Source organism: Primulina eburnea, chromosome 12 (assembly GCF_022965805.1).
Source record: "Primulina eburnea isolate SZY01 chromosome 12, ASM2296580v1, whole genome shotgun sequence".
Lineage (NCBI taxonomy): Eukaryota > Viridiplantae > Streptophyta > Magnoliopsida > Lamiales > Gesneriaceae > Primulina > Primulina eburnea.
In genome coordinates this window covers 31,537,195-31,561,520 of record NC_133112.1, presented here as the reverse complement: position 1 = coordinate 31,561,520, position 24,326 = coordinate 31,537,195, and the positions used below count along the sequence as shown (strand labels likewise).

The window sequence follows — 24,326 nt, the reverse complement described above, 5'->3', positions numbered from 1 at the left end:
TAATAAGAAATAATGATATAACTACTGAAGTATATGTATGCCCCAACAAAGAACTTTCACAAACTGATGAGAAAAGAATATACATTTACAGTAGGAAATCAAGGAAGAGAATTGTTCCTTAAGAATTTCAATCGCTTCAGCTATTTAAAAAAGAAAAAACTGGTTGATCAAGTTACTGCACAGATTGTATATTGTGCCGTTGGCATACCCTTGTTTCGTTTTCGGCCCACCATTTCTCGGCCTGCTGCTCGGTGAAGCGTTTCCGGCTGAAGTGAAGGACAGGAAAAATGCTACGTTTACACACATTATTGAAAAAAAGGGCACAAGAAAATACGAAAAAGTAATACCTGAAACGCACTCGCCTCAACTCATTGACACCGTTTGGTAATGAAATGAGAGTAATGTATACCCCAGGCTCGTCTTGTATAATATGTTCTGATTTATATACTTGTGATGACTTGGTTCCGTTAGATATAGGTGGAGGAGTTGGATTGTCTCCACACTCGCTCTTGGGAGAGGTGATGCTTGTCACGCTGCTTCCATTTGAGGGGCGATTAGTTTCCGCGGTTATTTGGTCATTAGTATCCAAGTTTCTGCAGGCAATTTGTTGTTCCCTTTCATCCATTTCCTTCAACTGCAAGATATTTGGAATTTGATTAGATTAGACAAAAAGAAGGTAACATAAATTGAGAGTCTTCCTCTAAGAAAGCTCCACAGCAAGGCAAATCAAAAGGCAAGAGAATTTGATCTTCCACATCATGAATGGAGAAACTTGCCATGGAAATTAGTGACTCTTCATAAAATTTAGGAGTGGCTTGTTTATTAGAAAGGTCACTTCTGCTGAATAAGTTGAAATTTGTCGTTTCGTGCCACACGCATTAAAGGGAAAACAGCTTTAACTATTTGCCTAAAATGTATTTGTAGAGTATATGTGCGAATTAAACAACAAAATTACTGGGAAGAACCTGCGAAGTCAAAGAGTTGATCAGTTCTTCTGCTGCTTTGTTTTTACAAACTTCTTCTTCCACCCGTAAGGCCATCTCGTTCAGCTGCTTCGATTTTCCGTGAAGTTCAGCTTCGAGAAGTTGTGTTTTGCAGCTGAGTTCTTCTACCTACATATTAAGCCAAATTCACCAAGAGATATGAGTGTCATTTGCGTGCAGAAATTGCCTTTTACTTCCAATTATGTTATCTAATCTAAACTTGATCAATGATCATCCTAACATGGATACAAATTATCGAAATGCAATTTTATATTCCATGATACACAAAAGGGCTGGCAATTCTCATATAATAAGGTCAGGTACGAATCATAGAGGGAAAAGATGCACAATGGAAATCTACAATTAGAAAACACCAATTTTTAATGCTTTCCAAGTCCGTAAAACCATTCATACCTGTGCTCTTAAATTTTTGACCTCCTGACTTAGATTATCATTGTAACTCTTCATGTCATCTGAAGTTGCTTCTGAAGTACGAAACGACAAAGGTGGTGATTGTGTTGCGGATTTCAGAGTATTCGACATCCTCGGTACAGGAGACGGTGATCGTGAAACGATTCTGGAACTTGGAACTGAGAAAGAAACGAAGTTCTTAGAACTTTCAAATGGGCTCCTCGGCGATTTTGAAGAAGTGCTCAGCCTCTGAATATTTCCATTTTGAAATGGGAATACATTATTCTCGTTCAATTCTGACGTCATGTTGAATGTCGAACTTCTATCGGACTTGAATGAGTCAACAGATGAGAGTCTAGCAGTAAATCCTGATAAACGAGAACCTCCAGTCTCCTTTGTTACCGATTCACCGGGCTTATCTATAGTAGCTACAGTTTTAACTTTTGGAATTCGAGGAGTGGATCCGGAATCCATTTCCTTTTGTAATTTGACAAAACAATCTTCACAAACACGATATGGCTTGTTCGCACTAGGGGCTAAGGAGGCTTTAAGAGACCTCCTAGCACTGCATGCTTTGCAAAACACGAGTCCACAGTTATAACAATTGTGACGTTTTCGCATGAAATTGAAAGGAGTATGACAGCCAGAGCACACCGAATTATCTGTAGTAGATATGCACTTATGCAGACAAATAGCAGCAGTAAAATTTGAACCACATGCTATACTTTTTACTTGTTGATCTCTCAAAAACTCGATTACAGTTGGTGTATTCCGGTCATCAGTGTCACCATGGCCTAGTTGCCCATTTGTACCCTTACCCCAGGTATAAACTTCCTGTTTTGAAGTCAAAATGGCAACATGATACGAACCACAAGCAATCTCTTCCACACAACAATCACCAATATCTCCTTCTATACAAACGGGAGTCTTTCCATCAAATGTTGGATTACCTAGCTGTCCATAAGCAACACTTCCCATAGTGTACACTTTTCCTGAAGTGGTCAGAGCAACTGTAAGGTTGTTTCCACAGGCCACCCGAGAAAAAACTACTTCGGCTAAGGAAGAAACACACTCAGGTACTAGTCTTGAGTCATTGTCACCATGCCCAAGTCGTCCTTTATCCCCGTCACCCCAAGTGAACAGCTTACCAGATAGTGACAGGTCTGAATTTCCAGTGTTAGGATATGTAGGAGTTACTTCAACAATCGCTGCAGTGTGCCATACACCACAAGCAACTCCTACAGTTCGCATTCCCTTTAAAGCTTCAACTTCTCGTGGAATGCTTGAGCCGCTTCGATCTTTATGTCCTAGTGCACCAAAAGTTCCATCTCCATAGGTAAACAAGCGTCCAGAAGACATCAACAAAGCTGTATGCCAAGGCCCACAAGAGACAAACGACACTCTTAAACCGTCTATAGGACCACCAACCTTTTTTGGAATCGAGTGACTCGTATCACTTCCATGCCCTAGCAAACCGTCGTTGCGGCAACCATCACCCCAAGTATAAAGATCGCCAGAGAGTGTGACAGCACAAGTATGATACTCACCACATGCTACCGATTCAATTTTCTCGCCAATAAAATTTTCTATGAGCTTCGGCTGGCAAATATCCTTTTCAGCTCCATGCCCAAGCCTCCCTCCATCCTCTTCACCCCAAGTGAATAATTCTCCATGCTTAGTAACCAAAACAGCATGTCTCTTTCCACAAGAAATACTATGCACATCAAGTACCGTTGTTGATTGCAATGCCTTAGGCAAGAGAGCGTCAATTTTAATACTAGATAATCTATCAACTTTTCCGAGACCACCTCCCAACACTCCGGCACCCGTCCCTTCTCCCCAAATGAAAACATCACCTATGCTATCAAAATCCTCATTACATGAACCTTGGCTTAAAGAACTTACAGCACTCGAAAGGCTCACCCTGACCGTATCAGCTCCAGATGTTCTGGCATTTGAGGTGTCAACAGCCACTGCTGGCTGTGAAGTGGGAGTTTGTGTAATAGACTCAGCCAACTGAAATTTCTTGGCAGTTGCGGTGTATGAAACAATATCAGCAAATGCCTTTCCCAACCTACCTTGAGAAACATTTTCTGTAGGTTGGGTATCACTCTGATCCTACAGAACTTAAAAATAAGAGAAATAAATAGAAGTATTTTTTCACAAAATACATTTTTAAAACACACAGGACACTGCAACTCACAAATGGTGAACTTGATGGGAAAACCTTCTGACCATGTGGACTATCTGAGGATGCAATCTCATTCTTCGTCTCATTCCTTAATTTTCTGTTTCCACCACGTGCTATTAGAGCTTTTAAGCCAAGAAACCAAACATCTGCTTCATCCTTATCTTTACATATCTGTCAAGTTTTTGTAAGAAAATTTTAAGCATTTAGTTTCAAATATATTGTGATATGGTAGTTCTAAAATTTTTTGTGATCAATAAGGCGAAATGAAGATTGATATATAACAAGAGACCAATCACAATCTCACCAAATCCAATGATCTGTCATTATATATGAGAGAAAATGACTGGTACTCTTTCTCAGGGCGAGGATACCGCTGAAAAATAGCCTGTCATGCAAAAATTGTAGCTACGGTCAAATAATTTAAATTTTCACCTCGATAATGGTCCAATAAATTTCTCCAATGGTCATAATCTCTACAACATTCTAATAATTTGTTTTGAAGCTTTACATTCAATTCGTCAAGAGTGTCAAAATATTGCACAGAATTCAGATTATGCAAGCTTTCAGCCAAGAAAATTAACATATGGTACTTACTGTTCTTTGCCCAGGAATTATCCTCGAAACTTGACTCAACTCAAGTGCTTTCTCATCTTTACCATAATACCACAACAACTTTGACTCATCCTGAAATTTAGCCAAACAAATTCAAATGACAAGGAAGATAAAAAAAATACCCATAAATATTTGAAAGCAAAGAGTAAAGCCCGAAAACATAATTTAAGAAGCCTTACGACTTGTGAAGAGTTCAAATTCGGTGGTTAAACTGAAGTTTGATTAATGTCAAGTGCTAAAAATACATTGAGTCAAAGCATGAGATTCAATCTAGGCAAAAAAAAAAAACTCTCCTCGAGTTTTTTTAAGGAAACTTACCAAGCCGAATCTGATGAAAGACACCCAACATTACAAGTTAGATTAACAGTGTCTATAAACTTCTACAAGAACTTACGGTAGAAAGTCGAAATGGGCAAAACTTTGGTTTTCCCCTCCGTCCATACTTCAACAAGTGTGCTCCCTTCTTAAGAGCTGTAATGGCCTAAAGAAAAAGACTCATCAATCCAATGCCATAAAGTTCACTTCTTTCTCAAGTTTCTGATAAAAGGAATTATGACTTAATCCATTATAATCTCTACGAAAACACGAAATGTATTATTGGTAACTAATAAGCAACACGGAACAAATTCAGAACACCTGCTCCATGTCTCTTTCCGCGAGACTAGGCCTCTGCAAATCAGCCATTCACGTTGCAAAATAACCAAGTTCAACAATCCAGGAATTAAACCAAAACCCATCCGAATTATCGAAATATAATGCATTCTCCCACCTATTCTGCCCCATGACACGAATCCCCTGAATCCACGATACAAGATTTGGTCTCTTCCTCTACCACATTTCGAAATTTTGATCAACAGGATCCTTTAAAATCAAAATCCCGCTCTTCAACGAAATCGAATTCATACAAAACTCGAATAATCGAACGCAGGAAACCGGATTTTCAGCACTAAATCAGCTGTAACCAACCACCACCAGCGGAAAATTGGTCTCCTACCCCCCAAAAAATGAATATCTCTTCAGAAATCCATGCACAAGCAAAGGAGGTAAAATATGGTGGAATCTTCAAGAGAATGTCCTTACACCAAAAGGGTTAACTGCATTTAAGATATCCTCGTCAAAATCAAATCTTTAAACCGCCAAACCAAGGAAATGAAGAACGACAATAGGTTTTCCGGGTTCAAAATCTAATCTTTTGAACCACCAAATATGGGAAATGAATTCCAGACCAGTTTCTGAATTTTGAAATTAATTTTTAAATTTAGACTTGAGATGGGATTCTGGGGAGGGTTGAATTTCAGGGTAAGATCCCTGAGACGTGCACACCTCCTTGATTTCTTTGCTTCCCCTCTCTCCATTCTATTTCTCATCAGCCCTTTAATTCCGGGAGAATGACATGTTTTAATAATATATATTATATATTATAATAATAAATCGGTTATTTGTCTGATTTAACGACTCGGGATAGTTTCTCTCTTTCATGTTCTCCGAAGCTTTCTATTTATTGGGATAAATTTGAAAATTTAGGACAGAGAGGTAAAATTATTCCATCTACTGTTTGATCCAATCACACACAAAATGTTGGATAAATGAATAAGAAGAGCTTTGAAGGGTAAAAGAAGTGAGAGTTGTCCCATATTGTAAAAGTAGACAAGTGAAATCTTCCTTATTAATTTTAAGTTTGAGATAGGAATTTGGGCCCCAAGGGGTACCAGAAGTTTTTAGACAGGGGAAGACGCTAGTGAGCTATGTCTCGGTGTATTAAACACATCCGGCCGGCTCAGCTCGGCGTCGTGCGGTGAGGTGTGGTCTTTGACCAATATTAATTTTTTTGGACAAAATTTGTTTGAAATTAAATTTTGTTGCGCCAAGATGAGAGATGAGGAAGGCCTTCGGAACAGAGATGTGCGCACGGGTGCGCCACATCCTGCGCGTATGCGCGCTTGGTTCTGGGTTTTGGTCATTCGGGCAGAATGTTGCGCGCAGACATGCAGGTTCTCACGCAGGCGCGCGCGCCTTTCTGGGCATGTGTTGTGCGCGGACAGAATGTCGCGCGCGGTCCGAAAGCACCAATCAGTGTGTGCATCTCTTGGCTATGTTTGCACATGCTCTAGGCTGCTTTTCCACCAAACCATGTGTCCTTTGCCTAGAAATGTCTCTCTTCTACGCATCCGGTCTGGAGAAACGTGTCTCCTCAATGCAACCAATGATCATCTATAAACAATCCCTCAAACCATATTCAACGGCTGTTGAATTTTTTGCTGCTCTCTTTTTTCACATATTGCTGCATATTTTCGTTTGGCACTTGAAAGCTTTTGCATACAATTGTTCGCTGATTTCGAGATTTGAAGTGTTGCAAACTCTCGATGTAGTAGCCCGAATACCGAATTGGGTAATTAACGGATTAATGGTGATTAATCATGATCGGAAGGTCCGAAGATGGTTCGGAAGCACCGAAGAGTTCGGAAGGTCCGAAGTGAGTTCGGTGGATCCGATCATTAGGTGTCAAGAGTTGATCGACACGTGGGAGTTCGGACGTTCCGAAGTGTAGGTTCGGTGGATCCGATCATGAGGTGTCAAGAGCAGCTGGACACGTGCATGTTCGGACGGTCCGAAGTGTATGATCGGAGGATCCGATCATGAGCTGTCAAGAGCCAGTGGACACGTAGCGTTCGGACGTTCCGAAGTGGTGTTCGGAGGATCCGAACATGGCCTATAAATAGTGGTCGGATTTCCTCATTTTGACTCGCCAATTCAGAGAGTTCCATAGCATTTCAGTCTTTTCTGACAGGTTCTAGTCTTGTTCCGAGATTTGGGCACTAGCGGGGAGCTGCTGGTCTTGTAGCAGAGCTGTGCTCTAGTTGGGAGCTAGCGGCATCAGCGGGCTAGCGACGGACGAAGGTTTGGAATTTTATCAGTATTTATCTCAGGATTATCTAGTTAAGTCTGGTAGATAAGTTTAGTGATGGTTTTCACTTGATGAATAGGCTTGGATTAGACCTGTTGTCTGGTTGTTCCAGTGGATTAGGATTGCTGTGATAGAGGTACGAAAGTACTATCCGAGATATCCTGGTTGAGTATACATTCTTATATGTGTTGCATGAGTATGTGGTGCATTGTTATATGTCATATGATGCATGCTATTATGTCACGTTTATTACTGCACGTTGCATTTCATGTTGAGCCGTATTCTCCTTCGAGATAGCCTTTGCTGTTGAGCTGTATCTCTTTCGAGATAAGCTATATCTTGGGGCCGCTCAGCCCTGTCTTGTGGACGCATGGACACCGAGAGTACACAGTGGCCGACGGGTCGGGAGGGCTTCGGTGGTCCGGGACATTTTAGGTCCACGTCTGTCTTGTAGTGGATGCAGTGACCCAGAGGTTGGACCGCGCGGCACTATCCACTTGGCGCCTCTAGACTGAGCATTGTTGAGATCCTTTTGTGATTCCTGTTTCTTGACTACCCCGGTATCATGATCATAGCATGTGCATTTCATATAGGTCTGTATACTCATACTTTTGTACTGGGCGTTCTTATCGCTCACGTCCTCGGTTTTGTTTATCTTGGACACCCCATTCTCTCGGGGCAGGTCTCAGGTTGGATGGTTCCGGAGGAGCAGGAGGAGGACGTTGAGTAGCCGGTTGGTTTAGTTTCGGTATCATTTGATTCGATATGGTTGTACCAGATATTCTTTACCTTATTTTGAGTTGTTCTAGAGTTCGTTTGGGTTGTATAACTATCATTTGTTAGTTGTTTCCGCTATTATCTCTGATTAGTAATTATTAAGTTAATTGCATGCTTAGTTTTCAATTAGTAGGTGATTCTGGAACGGGTCACTACATTTATGGTATCAGAGCATGCGTATGATTTTGGGATATAGATTTTGTTTTGGGATTTCCGTTGACCATTTTTCCCTATTCTATCTTGTAGCGATGGCTGACCATTTTGATGACGGGAGTAGTCAGGGGAGTGTAGGTCGATGGGGTGACCAGGATGATCTTAGGCGTCACCATGAGCATCGTCATCGTCGGGATGGTCCTAGGCGTTTCGATATGCATCGTTTCATGCAGATGGGGCCTAAGCCTTTAGTTGGCGGTGAGACTCCCGATGATGCGGAGGATTGGTTAGAGCGCATGGAGAGTTGTTTCCGCGCATTCCAGTGCACCGATGAGCAGAAGATGGAGACCCTTAGTTTTCTTCTTGAGGGCCGTGCTCGCAGGTGGTGGCGATCGACTTCTGCGCCGATAGTTCAGTCTCAGGGTAGAGCGACTTGGGCCGATTTCCGTGCAGCGTTCATGCAGCTGTACTTTCCTCCAGCCCTTCGCCAGGCCAAGACGATTGAGCTCTTGAACCTGAAGCAGGGGAGTATGTCTGTTGATGAGTATCAGCAGAAATTCTTTGAGTTATTACCCTTCGCTCCTCATATCAGTGGCAGTTCTGAGGCCAAGTATGATCATTTCCTCCAGGGCCTTAATCAGGAGATCTTTGATCGAGTCACTGTCTGTGATAATCCTACTTCGTACGATGGGTTGGTGAACCGGTGTCGTCAAGCAGAGATCAGTCTCCAGCGTGGTAGGGCTATTCTTTCTTCTAGACCTCCGAGTACTTTGAGGCCTCGATCTCAGTCGTTCAAGAAATCTGGTTCGTCTTCTTCTGGATCTAGATCTCGATCTAGCGGTGTTTTCCGCTTTGGTAAGAAGAAGGAGTCTTGTGCGCATTGTGGGAAGAACCATCCATCGGAGCAATGCCGAGTAGCCGCAGGAGCTTGTTATCAGTGCGGAGAGATGGGGCATATTAAGAAGAATTGTCCTCAGTTGCGAGGTGGAGCAGGATCTGGTTCTGGATCTCAGGCGACTGTTCAGCAGAGGAGGCAGGGTCAGGCAGTGGGTAGTTCGAATCTTCGACCTCGTGCCCAAGGTCAAGTTTTTGCGTTGAACCAGGATCAGGCTGCAGACGAGACCGAGAGAGTCATAGCAGGTACTTTTTGTTTATGCGGTATTCCTGCTTTTGTTCTTATAGATACCGGAGCATCTCATTCATTCATTTCTGCACGATTCGTTAAACGTCATAAGTTACCGCATGTTTCTCTAGATGTCATTCTTTCTGTTTCTACCCCGATGGGTCATTCGGTTTTAGCCAAGCGTCTAGTGATGGGTTGTCCTTTAGATTTTGAGGGTAACGAGTTGACTGCGAATCTTATGATTCTGGAGATGGAAGATTTTGATTGTATTTTGGGTATAGACATTTTGACTACCTACCGAGCTACTGTGGATTGTTACCAGAAGCTTGTTCAGTTTCGTACGACTGAGAGCTCTAGTTGGTTTTTCTATGGTGAGGGAGCGCGACCTCCGATGCCAGTAGTATCTGCTCTGAAAGCCTGTCGTGCTTTAGAGGCGGGCGGGGAAGGCTACCTCATCTATACAATTGATACGTCCACAGGTAGTGTTGGTATAGAGGATATTCCAGTGGTTTGTGAATTTCCTGATGTATTTCCAGAAGAGATTCCTGGTTTTCCTCCGGTTAGAGAGGTGGAGTTTGGCATTGAATTAATGCCAGGGACTGCACCGATTTCTCGTGCCCCCTATCGTCTGGCTCCGTCAGAGATGAGAGAGCTGAAGCAGCAATTGCAGGATCTTCTTGATAAGGGTTATATTCGCCCGAGTGTTTCGCCTTGGGGAGCTCCAGTCTTGTTTGTCAAGAAGAAGGATGGATCGATGCGGTTGTGCATTGATTATCGCCAGCTGAATCGGGTGACGATCAAAAACAAGTACCCATTACCCCGTATTGATGACTTGTTCGATCAGCTTCAGGGTACTTCTGTTTACTCCAAGATCGACTTGCGATCAGGTTATCATCAGATGAGAGTCAGAGATGATGATATTTCCAAGACTGCATTTCGTACTCGTTATGGGCATTACGAGTTTCTAGTTATGCCATTCGGATTGACGAATGCGCCAGCGGTGTTCATGAATCTGATGAACCGAGTCTTCCGAGATTTTCTGGATCAGTTTGTGGTGGTTTTCATTGACGATATCTTGATCTATTCTCATAGTGTGGAAGAGCATGTCCGGCACTTGAGGATTGTGTTGCAGATTCTTCGCGAGAAGCAATTGTATGCTAAGCTGAGTAAGTGCGAGTTCTGGATTGATCGTGTAGTATTCCTTGGTCATGTGATTTCCAAGGAAGGAATTTCTGTGGATCCCAGCAAGATTGAGGCAGTGCTAAATTGGTCACGACCTACGACGGTGGCTGAGATCCGTAGTTTTCTAGGTCTAGCAGGGTATTATCGTCGCTTCATCGTGAATTTCTCCCAGGTAGCTAGACCTTTGACGCAACTTACTCGGAAGGATGTTCCATTTGAGTGGTCATCTGAGTGCGAAGATAGTTTCAGAGAGCTTCGTCGACTTCTGACTTCTGCACCTGTTTTGGCGTTACCGTCAGGATCTGATGGTTTCAGTGTTTACACCGATGCCTCTTCTCAAGGCTTAGGGTGTGTGTTGACGCAAAACGGTCATGTGATTGCTTATGCTTCCAGACAGCTGAAATCTCACGAGGAGAAGTATCCTACTCATGATCTAGAGTTGGCAGCTATTGTGTTCGCGCTGAAGATTTGGCGTCATTACTTGTACGGGGTTAAGTTTGAAATCTTTACTAATCATAAGAGTCTGAAATATCTGTTCACTCAGGCTGAGTTGAACATGAGGCAACGTCGTTGGATGGATTTGCTGAAAGATTATGACTGCGAGATCAAGTACCATCCAGGATCTGCAAATCTCACAGCTGATGCTCTTAGTCGCAAAGTGAGAGTTTCTGCACTTCAGACCAGTGCTATGATTAGTACTATTCAGGATTGTTGTTCGTTGGGATTTAATTTCAAACATCGGAAAGGTATGGAGAGCATTCGTGTTGCTACCATTTTATCTGAGCCAGCCTTGTTCGCTCGGATTCGAGATGCTCAGATGTCTGATCTCAAGACTCAGAGATTAGCTCGGTTAGCGGGTGGAGATAGCGGTTTCCATTATCAGTCTAATGGTCTTCTGTGTTTGTCTAATCGAGTTGTAGTACCAGAAGATGATAATTTGAGGGAGGAGATCTTATCTCATGCTCATCGAAGTAAGTTGAGTATTCATCCAGGAAGTAATAAGATGTATAAAGACTTGAGGACACGATTTTGGTGGAAAGGGATGAAGCGCAGTGTTTATCAGTTTGTTTCCAAGTGTCTTGTTTGTCAACAGGTTAAGGCAGAGCACCGTCGACCTGGAGGATTATTGTTGAATCTACCTATTCCTGAATGGAAGTGGGAGCATATCGCGATGGATTTCATTACTCACTTGCCATTATCGTCGAGGAATAGTGACGCTATTTGGGTAGTGGTGGATCGACTCACCAAGTCTGCTCATTTTCTGTCTTATAACCGGGATTTCACTTTCGATCGTATGGCTCGATTGTACATTCAGGAGATTGTACGTTTGCATGGAGTGCCTGTCAGTATTGTCAGTGACAGAGATCCTCGTTTTACCTCACGGTTTTGGGGTAGTTTCCAGTCAGTTTTGGGTACTACACTGAGTCTGAGTACTGCTTATCATCCGGAGACTGACGGTCAGTCAGAGAGGACTATCCGTACGCTTGAGGATATGTTGCGAGCCTGTGTTATGGATTTCGGACCCGCTTGGCAGGATCATTTGCCTTTGATTGAGTTCGCGTACAACAACAGCTACCATCGTAGTATTGGTATGGCACCATTTGAGGCGTTGTATGGGCGACGTTGTCGTACTCCTTTATTCTGGGACGAAGTTGGTGAACGACATGTTGAGGGACCGGAGTTAGTCCAGCAGGCTATTGATAAAGTTGCAGTAATCAAGAAGAGGATTAAGATTGCCCAGGATCGACAGGCTAGTTATGCGAACACCAAGCGGCGACCTCTTTATTTTCAGCCAGGTGAGAAAGTGTTTCTCCGAGTTTCGCCTTTTCGCAGGATTTTGAGATTTGGTCTCAAGGGTAAGCTATCTCCGAGATTCATTGGTCCTTTTGAGATTCTAGAATGTGTGGGAGATTTAGCTTACAGGTTAGCATTACCTCCGTATTTGTCCGGTATTCATGATGTGTTCCACGTATCTTTGTTGAGACGATACGTAGCAGATGAGTCTCACATCTTGCATCCCTCTGAAGTTCAACTTGAATCAGATTTGTCTTACGTGGAGCGACCAGTTCAGATTCTCGATCGCAAAGACAAGGTGTTGCGGAATAAGATCATTCCTCTTGTCTTAGTACAGTGGCAGCGCAGAGGCACTGAAGAAGCCACTTGGGAGTTAGAGAGTCGTATGCGTTCAGAACATCCAGAGCTCTTTTGAGTTTTGCTTTGTATATGTTTGTGTTTTTCAATTGTAATCGAGATATCAGTTGTATTCAACAACAATTGAGATATAATAGCGATGTTGTTATTTCGTTTTGTTCATTCTCTAAGCCTGATTTCGAGGACGAAATCTTTTAAAGGGGGGAGAATGTAGTAGCCCGAATACCGAATTGGGTAATTAACGGATTAATGGTGATTAATCATGATCGGAAGGTCCGAAGATGGTTCGGAAGCACCGAAGAGTTCGGAAGGTCCGAAGTGAGTTCGGTGGATCCGATCATTAGGTGTCAAGAGTTGATCGACACGTGGGAGTTCGGACGTTCCGAAGTGTAGGTTCGGTGGATCCGATCATGAGGTGTCAAGAGCAGCTGGACACGTGCATGTTCGGACGGTCCGAAGTGTATGATCGGAGGATCCGATCATGAGCTGTCAAGAGCCAGTGGACACGTAGCGTTCGGACGTTCCGAAGTGGTGTTCGGAGGATCCGAACATGGCCTATAAATAGTGGTCGGATTTCCTCATTTTGACTCGCCAATTCAGAGAGTTCCATAGCATTTCAGTCTTTTCTGACAGGTTCTAGTCTTGTTCCGAGATTTGGGCACTAGCGGGGAGCTGCTGGTCTTGTAGCAGAGCTGTGCTCTAGTTGGGAGCTAGCGGCATCAGCGGGCTAGCGACGGACGAAGGTTTGGAATTTTATCAGTATTTATCTCAGGATTATCTAGTTAAGTCTGGTAGATAAGTTTAGTGATGGTTTTCACTTGATGAATAGGCTTGGATTAGACCTGTTGTCTGGTTGTTCCAGTGGATTAGGATTGCTGTGATAGAGGTACGAAAGTACTATCCGAGATATCCTGGTTGAGTATACATTCTTATATGTGTTGCATGAGTATGTGGTGCATTGTTATATGTCATATGATGCATGCTATTATGTCACGTTTATTACTGCACGTTGCATTTCATGTTGAGCCGTATTCTCCTTCGAGATAGCCTTTGCTGTTGAGCTGTATCTCTTTCGAGATAAGCTATATCTTGGGGCCGCTCAGCCCTGTCTTGTGGACGCATGGACACCGAGAGTACACAGTGGCCGACGGGTCGGGAGGGCTTCGGTGGTCCGGGACATTTTAGGTCCACGTCTGTCTTGTAGTGGATGCAGTGACCCAGAGGTTGGACCGCGCGGCACTATCCACTTGGCGCCTCTAGACTGAGCATTGTTGAGATCCTTTTGTGATTCCTGTTTCTTGACTACCCCGGTATCATGATCATAGCATGTGCATTTCATATAGGTCTGTATACTCATACTTTTGTACTGGGCGTTCTTATCGCTCACGTCCTCGGTTTTGTTTATCTTGGACACCCCATTCTCTCGGGGCAGGTCTCAGGTTGGATGGTTCCGGAGGAGCAGGAGGAGGACGTTGAGTAGCCGGTTGGTTTAGTTTCGGTATCATTTGATTCGATATGGTTGTACCAGATATTCTTTACCTTATTTTGAGTTGTTCTAGAGTTCGTTTGGGTTGTATAACTATCATTTGTTAGTTGTTTCCGCTATTATCTCTGATTAGTAATTATTAAGTTAATTGCATGCTTAGTTTTCAATTAGTAGGTGATTCTGGAACGGGTCACTACACTCGACGTGACGTCGTTGTATCTTGGGGACGATTGTCTGCGACGTATAGCACTATATACGGGCAATTTCGTCTTGCGGAGAAAGGATCCTCTTTGCCTCGACTTGATCTTATTGCTGTTGCGGTTGGTTCGAGATTCAAGTTGCTGCTTTTGTTCGTGAATCAAGACATCCAACATATCCAGGGTAATATCCATCTAACACAATACACCATAACTGATTTCAACCTTTGATTATATGAATGTCTAGATGAATACATATATGTGTATGTATAACGAGATTACCGTGGTCAAAAAGAAAAAAAAAATAGATTACCGAATTTAATCAATCATTGGCCAAAACTTCGAAGGAACGAACATGGAAAATTTCTAATTTTTCAAATATAAATGGCTAAATAAACAAAACAAAAAAAAGATAGTCGACCATAACTGAAATTTGACAACATAGATGATTAAAATAATAAGAAGAATTACACATAATTAACTTTGCAATTTTCCCAAAGAAATATGCGTATCAACTTGCCCAGCATGGATTTCATTCTAAGCTTTAATACACGATAACTCGTAATAGCGATCATGCAGAATTGATTATGAGTAACTTATAAGCCTGTTTGTCTCTTGCTTTTCAAACATGTATTCCGAATTAATATTTGATCACGTGTGTAAGAAATTAAATTAAAGAAATGAAATCAAATGTCAAATATGATAGGGAAGTAAACTGGAGAAATATTTTAATTTATTGTGAGAGTAGGTCTCTTGTGAGATGGTCTCACGAATATTTATCTGTGAGACGAGTCAACTCTACCGATATTCATAATAAAAAGTAATACTCTTAGCATAAAAAGTAATATTTTTTCATAGATGACCTAAATAAGAGATATGTCTCACAAATTACGATCCGTAAAACCGTCGCACACAAGTTTTTTCCTTATTGTAATTTCATTTTAGGGCGACATGCTATGAAAATAAAAAAAAATTGTTTTTCCTTATGACCTCACTCTTCTAATCTGGAGTCTCTTTTCAAATTGAAATCGATTTTTTTTAGCTCGAAATCGAAAAAATTTCGGTATCATATTAGAAAATTCGAAAAAGAACATCTAATAATAAAAGAAAACCGAGGTTTATACTATCATTAATTTCTTTGCTACAAATCTATATTAAATATTTTGTTTTGTTGGTGAGTTCTATCACTTTTATTCTCCATAATTTATCTCATCTACCCCCTCACTCTCTCATTTTTCAATCAACCGACGAATCATATAATACATTTATTTAATATTTAACATAATTATAAATATTTTTACATTTACAATTTTTTTTCGTAATTTCATTCAGTTAATCATATACGCTGAAAATATATTTAAGGAGTGTTTGGATGAGCTTCTAGGAATTACTTCTCAGATTCTGGTTGGATAGAAATGCTTCGATGTGTTTGTGAATGTCAACTTCTATAATTTTTAACCAAAAGCTAGAAGCAAATTTGGCATGTTTTTTTTGCTTCTGCTTTTTGTCAATGGTTTAAAGATATAATTTGACATTTTGTATCACTAAAAAATTTATTATATTCCACAACTGCTCTTAGTTTTATAAATATTTTTAGAGATTTTGTACAATGCTAATTTTCTTATTCATATCAGTTTTGAGAAGTTTCGAATGGGAATCAAAAAATTACAATCATATTTTATTACAAGTTTTTATTTTTTAAAAAGTATTTTGAAATTTTTTATGCTTGGCATTTTCAGAATTTTTTTACATATTTTTATGTATTTATACAAATTTTTTCATTTGTTTTTTTATTAATCTTATATAAATTTTCAAGTATTGATGTTATAAAAAGATAAATTAATTTTGACACAAAATATTCAAAATGTAATAATAATTATATAAATACATTGTCAATTATGTGAATACAAAAATTCAGATAATTTAAAAGATAAACGATGTATAGATTAAGTATATTATTGTCATTTACTAAAAAAAATTAAGCTTGGAAATACTTTTTTTCTAAACACTCAAATTTTAGCTTATATTAACGGTAGACTTTTATTTCCAATCACTTCTTATATATCTTTCGTAATTTTGATTATGTATATAATCAAATCCATCATAACCATATATTTTGCAATTATTTTGACAATTTTAGTCATTTTTTCATAGGAGTACTGACATTAGAACGCATACATCATTAGCATCACACCAACGTCACGTCACGTCATAAAAAAGTTGTCACAACAACACAGAGAACAAGAATTATAATTTTCCATGGTAGATAATATCTCACAAACAATAGCAAAATGTAGAAGAAAAATAACAGGAAGGGGGGGATACCCTACCTGTAAAAAAGCCAAGCAAAGATGCTGATTACAAAACCAAGAAAACAGTTGGAAGCAAGAAAAAGAAAGAAACCATGTTGTTGTCGAGTCAGCTGCCATAAAAAATTTTCACCAAGAAACAGACCATTTTAATGGACGGTCGTGATTCACATTTCACAGCTTCGAATATTTAAGGCCATGTTTGGTAGGCCCAACACCACCTGATGCCCAGCAACTGCAGCCAACTTATACGAGAAACTACAGGAATTGTTGCCTCGGTACCGACTCCATTTTTACCAGTTCCAGTGATTTTTGAACACCATCATTTCAAAACAATTACTTACAATTTTTTTTATACACACACACACACAATGTGTGTGAGTTTGAACAAATGAAACTATAATTGTAACATAGAAAGGTATAATAACAGATATCACTGTTTTGTTAGCATTGATTTGGAAAGTGTATAAGTTATGAATTAATGATATTTAATTTTAATGTATGTTTTAATATTATATAATATATATATTGGCATGGACATTAAAAGGCAATTCTCGCATGAATTCAAGGTGAGCGAGACTTGTGGTGTCCAACGATCAATTCTTGCATGCAGACTAGTCATTTCTTGAAACCAAAGGCTAATCCACACACGATAAGTAGAAGAAGATTTCACTTTTCATTTTTATAATTAAAAAAAAAAACTGAGAATTATGTCACTCGCAAAACCCTAGCTAGCTAAATGTACGTACTGTTTCATTATATAAACATTAAAAAATTCGATCGTTACACTCAATCACATTGGTATATAAATCGAAGGCCGAATGAAGTCGGATTATATTTGAAAATCTAGATCAACATAAACTCTATTACAGAATTTTTTTCGAAATTTAAGATTATCCAATAAAAAGGCTCAACTTAGACACTTAAGTGACCATGATTCAAGAATGATGGCTAGTTGAAATACTTGGGACATCGGCGTCTTAGCCTCTGCTGCTAGTGTCAGCCTCAACCTCAGCTTCAGCAGTGCCGGAAATGGGCCTAAATGCATTGAGGGCTGCTAGCATACCTAGGTGCCCCTCTGCCATTGCCCCACTGATGCTATCGCCACCAAGTTGTTGTCCTGGAAAGAGCGCCGCCACCTGTGGCGGCAGATTCATGAAATTCAGTCCGCTGCTACCCATTGAACTTCCTCTATAGATGCTAGAGTTACCAACAGAAGGAAATGTCCAAAGAGAATCACCACTCATAAGAAGTGCTGTAGCCGGGATTTCACCTTGGCTTGCCGGAATAGAACCGGTGCTTGACTGTGACATGTAATTTCCCATCTGCACAACAGGCAGCAGATTCTCCTCAGGCCGCCGTTTCCGTACCCCCATACACCCCTCCCCTTCCGCCACCGATTCCAGGCCGCAGGAACCCATGTCACGCAGCTCTTGATTAGCTTGTAAAATAGCATTCAGATTAGAAAAACTCAAAGATTTCTCATTTGACGACAGCCCATTAGCTCCATGAAACAAAACCCTTCTCTGTGATGAATCCCCAAAGCCAAAGTAACCGTTATTCCTCAAGTAAGACGGAGCCGAAAGGGTTGATCCTGAACTCCTAACAGAAATATTAAGTGAAGTGAAATTAGCAGGGATAGTTCCGGTACCCGTGGCGGCGATCACCGCCGGCTCCGCCTGTTGAAGCAGCCACTCAATGGTTTCACCGTCCGATTTGTGTCCCAGCTCCCGAGTAAGCTGGAAAACCCTAGCAGCACAAGTCGCCGGCATGCGAATCCGGCGGCCTCGTCCATCGACCTTAGTGTGCCTGTCTTTAGTGGAGGTTCTCTTAGGCGGCGCGAGGGGCTTCTTGGCAAGCTGTTCTTGCTCCGTGGAAGCACTAGAAACAGCAAGATTGGAGCTCGAAAATGATTCTCGATCATTTTTCTGAATATTATCTCTATTTTCTAGCAACTGGAAAGGGAAATTCTGCCTGCCCGCAGTTTTTGATGATCCATTCCCACCAATATCCATGATCAAATAAATATATATTAATCTTGGTGGGGAGCTTAGCTAGTCAAGCGCTTATACACATGATCTGTATCTATTGTGGGACTCTCTTTTCTGTTTTTGGGGTTTTGATTTGTTTCTTTTTCTAAAAGAATTTAGGTTGCAACTTCTTTCAGATGGGAAATGGCGGATGGACTATTATTATGGGAGAGAGAAAGAGATAAGGGAATCGAGAGTGTGCAAGCTAAGCTTTAAGCAACAAACATAATGAGTGGGAATTATACGGGTGGGGTAGGCCAAAAAATTATAATATGCTTTTTCAAGGGGTAATCTGTGAATTTCGTTTCATTTATTTACTATTTCTTTAGTAGAAGTGATATATAAAATCTTTGAAATGATTTATTGTACTTTTGACGTATGTGGGAGACTTGTCGTTTCATTTTGGTGCTACTTTCACAAATAGTAATTGATACTTCACACATTATTTTTAAATATATATATATATATATATGTATATAATTTTTATTTGATGCTCTTCTTTTATCTCCAACTTTTATGTCAATCAATTAGATAACATTCATTTATCGAACGCGACGAAATATATTTAAATTATATATTTAAAAATGAATGTTATTTCATTGATAAACACGAAAATTACGGTGAGTGAGTAGTATATCAAAACTATATATATATATAAATTAAAACTAATATGTGAATTATTAATTATTATTTGTGAAAGAAGAGCCAACGTAGCAATTCAAATTATGCATTCAATAGATGAGTGTCACTTTATTGATAGATATTTTTTATGGCATTTATATTCTAATTTACAAATTGGATCCTTGGTACAGAAAATAATAATTGATCTATGATATTTGATATTTACACTATATTTTATGTTATTTATATTCTACATCATGTGTAAACTACGTATTAAATTTATTCACTAATGACATGCAAATAATAAAAAAATAGAGTGTAAATATCAATTCTTTTAATTTATATCTCTTTTTTATGTTCTCTGAAATCAACTTTAGATAATTATATTTCCTTTTTTTCTTTGTAAATTTACTTATTAATTAAATATATTGTTTATTTTTTACACTAAATTCGATTAATTGCTAGATAAAATAGTCAATGTAAAAAATAAATTAAAGAAATAAAATCATTAGATTAATTTTACAAAGTACAAAGTTTAATAGGATATAGACTTGATATACTTTCAGATTAAATTTCCATAATTATCGTTTACTTTTATGTAATACATACGGTCTCAAATCTCAATTAATTATCCACCTATGCTTTTCCCGTTTTGCTTTGAGAAAAATGATGTAGAAGGTTCAGACCATAATTAGCGTCCACATATGAATTTTTTTTTTAAAAAAAAAACTCATATGTATTTACGAGTAGGTCTCTTGTTAGAGGGTTTCCCGAATTTTTATCTGTGAGACGGGTCAATCCTACCGATATTCATAATAAAAAGTAATACTCTTAGCATAAAAGTAATACTTTTTCATGAATGACCCAACATAAAATACGATCACGTGAGACCGTCTTACATAAATTTTTGCATATATTTACGTACTTCAAAACAGTAGATGCATATTTATAAAATATATAAATTACCACATAAATAAAAAAATTGAAAAACATATATAAATAAATCTCATGCAAGAAAAAAATTTGAAACTACAATATATTGAGGGCAAAAACTTGTGTGAGACGGTTTCACGGGTCGTATTTGTGAGACGGATCTCTTATTTGGGTTATCCATGAAAAAGTATTACTTTTTATGCTAAGAGTATTACTCTTTATTGTGAATATGAGTAGGGTTGATCCGTCTCACAGATTAAGATCCGTGAGACGATCTTACATGAGACCTACTCTATATTGAGATTTCTACGTTAAACATAATAAAAATGTAATTTAGCTCTTTGAAATATTATTTAGAATATTTTTTTAGTGCCATCAATCAACTTAGTTGGATAATAATGATTAATTAATTATTGGCCAATTATGTTTTAGTATCTTCCTCAATTTGTTCACACAGATAGACTTTGAGGTTCCACCAAACATAATTAAGACCACTAATGTAACATTATCTCGAACATAAGCTAAATCAACTTTGTCCTAAAGATTGTTAACATGATCAAATCTTTTAATATCTCATACCTTTTCAACCTAATATTTATGTCGCTTAATAATATTATTACATCCAATGGTTCGGGGTTATGAGTAATTTAGCAAATTTATTCGCCGACTATTTCGAGTGATATTAATATTTATATTATATTATTAAATTTGAGCATATCATACTAATTAATTAATCTTATCTAATCACTGATCTATAAGTATCATATCTTAATAAAATAATATCCATGCCACATAACACTAGTTTTTAATAAAAAGCTAGGTATGTTAAATTCTATCTTATTAAAATAAAATATACAAGTGTCTTAATTTAAAAGATATATGCTTACATAATGAAAAAATTAAGTACATATATACCAGATTTCAAATTGCAAAGATTTTGTGACAATTTTCAAAACTACGCAGTTAATTATATTACGTGAATGAAATTTGATTTCTCATGTAATTAAGAGACCCAATAACGTCCATTATTCGCTAATTTTTTTCCTCGAGGACAAAAAAAAACGTCCATTACATGGATAAATTTTCTATAAAATATTGAATAAGAGAATGATTCTTTTAATATAGTTACATTACCCGCGTGATAATGGTTTTTCAAGTTTCGTTAACTCGTCATCTCATTTGATTTTGAGATGAATTCGGTCGATAATTGCATATATAATGTGTGGGGACCCGAACGCTAATCCATTTCTTAATCGCTTTTAGGAATATTTACTCATTCATAATCAACAGGGTCTAAAATTTTTTTTTCTAAATTACACAGCGGAAACATAATGTAATTAAATTCGAATTACATATTAAATATCACATACAACTATTGTATGATCTACAATAATCCGACTAGGTTCAACTACATGTCGGTGCTGAATCCTAAGTTGCTTCTGAAGCCCGGATCTCCACGCTATCTAATCCAGCCTCGTTCTCGTCTTGACCCCGCTCCTATCCCACTTGTTGCCATGCACACATACAGACAAGACAATAGCCGGATAACTCCGGTGAGAATTACATTCTCAGTATAAATCATGTATACATGCAATCATATAAACAATATAAAAGCATATAACGGATAATTCTAACATGTATCAAATCAGAACATGAATCCATACAATACTAAATCAAGTTCTAAACATGTGTCCTATTCAGGAACATAATCAATATCAAGAATAATTCCTATTCTCAACATGTACCCATATCCGGAACATAATCAATATCAAGAATAACTTCTATTCTAAACATGTACCAAATATCAGGAACCTAATCAATACCAAGAATAATTCCTATTCTAGACATGTACCAAATATCAGGAACATAAATCAGTATTAATCAATACCATTCAAACTAGCTGTCACTCAAGCTCGTGACTCTACGATTTAGACTAGACTCAATCCTAGTCTAGGGATCCCGGTTTCCAGATGTGGTATTCCTATATCGAATTCCGTAAAGGATGGAACCATAATCTCTATTACTCGATATAACCAGTGCCCTGGTATTCCTATATCGAATTCCGTAATAGAAGAATTCCAATACCCTTTACTCGATATAACCAGATGTGGTGTTCCTATATCGAATTCCGTAATAGATTCCATTACTCGATATAACCAAACATCCAGTGTCCTGACCTAACCGTCAAGGACTGTAGCTCTATCGCCAATATCCTATCTTGAGACATCGTGCAATGTGCCGTGGCGATACCACCACTATCCGGCACTTCTGTCACAAGATAAATCGTCTAATACCTGTCATCTAATATCAAGAGAACAAGTACATCAATCAACTTAATGCAAATATCAATGCAATAAGGTAAAGTATGTGATTTAGGGAAACTCGAGTCAAACCTCCCTCGAGTTGTGCAATCCCAACTCAACATTAATTTATACCTTTATCTTCTCGCTCAGAAGAAGAAGAAGAAGAAGAAGAAGTCCCGACTCTATCTCGGTCCATTCCCAATCTGGTAATAACAATACCGAACAGATATAATATCAATAAACTATTCAATTCAATACATGTTCTGATCAATATTCAAATCACAATAAAATCTGATCAATGTCAATCGACATACGGTATACCAATACAATCTAAATCAAGACAGACTCTGATCCATATCAGTCAACTGATGTTTCGACGGCATAACAACACTGTCTCGATAATCCCGTCAGTCCAAACATCACATATATAATATCAGAACTCCTAATCAATATCGATACCAGTCATAACATCAATAACCATACATATCTGATATGAATTCTCAGTCCAATCGATTCCAAAAATCATAACAATTACAGGAACAATCTGTTCTTTAATCTGACTTCAATTTTATGATGTCTAACATGACAAGAACATCATATATGAATCCTATTCAATTCTGACAATAGTCTAATTTCAAAACATGTCAAAACGTAGCAAAACTTACGTCCAGCCTACGTTGATAGGAACTCAGTACTGAAGTCGGATTCAAAATCAGACGGACGGATTTCTCAGAAAAGGCGTAAGGATTTTCCAGAACTATCCACAGACCCTTTTCTCGATTTCTTACCTTCTTTCTGAAGGAACAATGTATATATGAATATATATATACCAAATCGGTCGGTTAAAGAAACATGTTTACTTTTCATGCATTTCGGTCGGCGCTCGGGCGGTAAGAAAATACCGCTCGAGCGCGGCATTCTCTGCCCAAGCTTTCCGCATGCACCCTTGGCGCTCGAGCGGTAAGATTCTACCGCTCGAGCACGGCGTTCTCTGTCCGAATCTTTCCGGAGTTTGGCGCTCGGGCGGTCGTAATCTACCGCTCGGGCGCCACGACTTCTGTCCAAAATCGCACCCTTCACATGAAATCTTATTTCGTGTCTCGATTAATCCTTTCGTAATCATATCCAATTATAAATCAATAATTACAGATTACTAGGATTAAATTTTCGAGCATTACATAATGTGTTTTGGGAGAAATCAAATTTTCTTAGTTTTATGTATATTTGATAATATCCTCTTTAATTTACTAGCAATGGTAAAAGATTATTGCATGAAATAAAAAAATTTCTAACTAAGAATTAATTTTGAGATGCAAAACTTTGAAGCAAAAACTTGTGTGAGACGGTCTCACGGTCGTATTTTATGAGACGGGTCAAAGATAAAGATTCGTGATACTGTCTCATAAGAGACTTACTCAAAATTTGATGATTCCACCTTGTTTTAATGTACAACTTAACCTATATTCTTGGGCTGTGTTTAGCATAAATTTTTTTTTTTTTTGCCTAATGTGTGTGTGTGTGCATAAATATATATATTCCAAAAAAAAAATGTATTTATTTTTCTATGTTGAGCTTAGTGATTAATAATTATATGTCTTCATTCTGTTTCAGTTAGACCAATTTCAATTTATATTATTGAGAACTCAAATTAAATATTTGTTAAGGTGATTGAATTTTATATTGACGTTAAACATAGGTATCTTCCATGAAATAAAAAAGCTAATTTTTCAAATTTTATTTTCACTCATTTTTTAATATTGAAAAAATATTTAAAAATTTATTTTAAAAATAATTTATGAACTTTACAGTAAATTTAAAAATAATGTGTAAAAGACGATAAAAAAGAATGAAAAAAATGAAATTAAGGTTTTTATTAAATTAAAATTTGATTTCGCTAGTATTAAGATATATATATTGACCCTATAATATATATTTGTTTGTGTTGAGATCTCTTTTTTT

At 38.5% G+C, this 24,326-nt stretch overlaps 2 protein-coding genes across 3 annotated transcripts; both read right to left on the bottom strand.

The window, feature by feature from the left end:
- Positions 1-5,604, bottom strand: LOC140806562 (PH, RCC1 and FYVE domains-containing protein 1-like). Of its 2 annotated transcripts, XM_073163113.1 has the most exons (10): positions 5,521-5,604; positions 4,834-5,291; positions 4,592-4,678; positions 4,180-4,269; positions 3,890-3,970; positions 3,598-3,756; positions 1,398-3,512; positions 966-1,112; positions 348-634; positions 1-266 (listed from the first exon to the last, which is right to left on the bottom strand). In XM_073163113.1, the coding sequence occupies exons 2-10, from the start codon at positions 4,879-4,881 to the stop codon at positions 173-175; spliced, it is 3,108 nt and encodes a 1,035-aa protein (XP_073019214.1). In that variant the 5' UTR covers positions 4,882-5,291; positions 5,521-5,604; the 3' UTR covers positions 1-172. The 2 variants fall into 2 exon arrangements, with proteins under 2 accessions (XP_073019214.1, XP_073019213.1); XM_073163112.1 differs by having other exon boundaries at positions 4,834-5,585.
- An 11,621-nt stretch (positions 5,605-17,225) lies between these two features.
- On the bottom strand, positions 17,226-18,731 carry LOC140808058 (transcription factor TCP15-like). The gene has a single exon (XM_073165065.1). The coding sequence runs from the start codon at positions 18,493-18,495 to the stop codon at positions 17,461-17,463; it is 1,035 nt and encodes a 344-aa protein (XP_073021166.1). The 5' UTR covers positions 18,496-18,731; the 3' UTR covers positions 17,226-17,460.
- Between the last annotated feature and the right edge of the window lie 5,595 nt (positions 18,732-24,326).

Excerpts from the sequence above, each read along its gene's own strand:
- LOC140806562 (XM_073163113.1), bottom strand. The coding sequence starts at position 4,881 with ATGGCTGATTTGCAGAGGCCTAGTCTCGCGGAAAGAGACATGGAGCAG. Across the intron at positions 1,113-1,397 it reads TCAAAAATTTAAGAGCACAG|GTAGAAGAACTCAGCTGCAA; the intron begins GTATGAATGGTT and ends CTTAATATGTAG. Across the intron at positions 267-347 it reads TTGAGGCGAGTGCGTTTCAG|CCGGAAACGCTTCACCGAGC; the intron begins GTATTACTTTTT and ends CCTTCACTTCAG.
- LOC140808058 (XM_073165065.1), bottom strand. The coding sequence starts at position 18,495 with ATGGATATTGGTGGGAATGGATCATCAAAAACTGCGGGCAGGCAGAAT.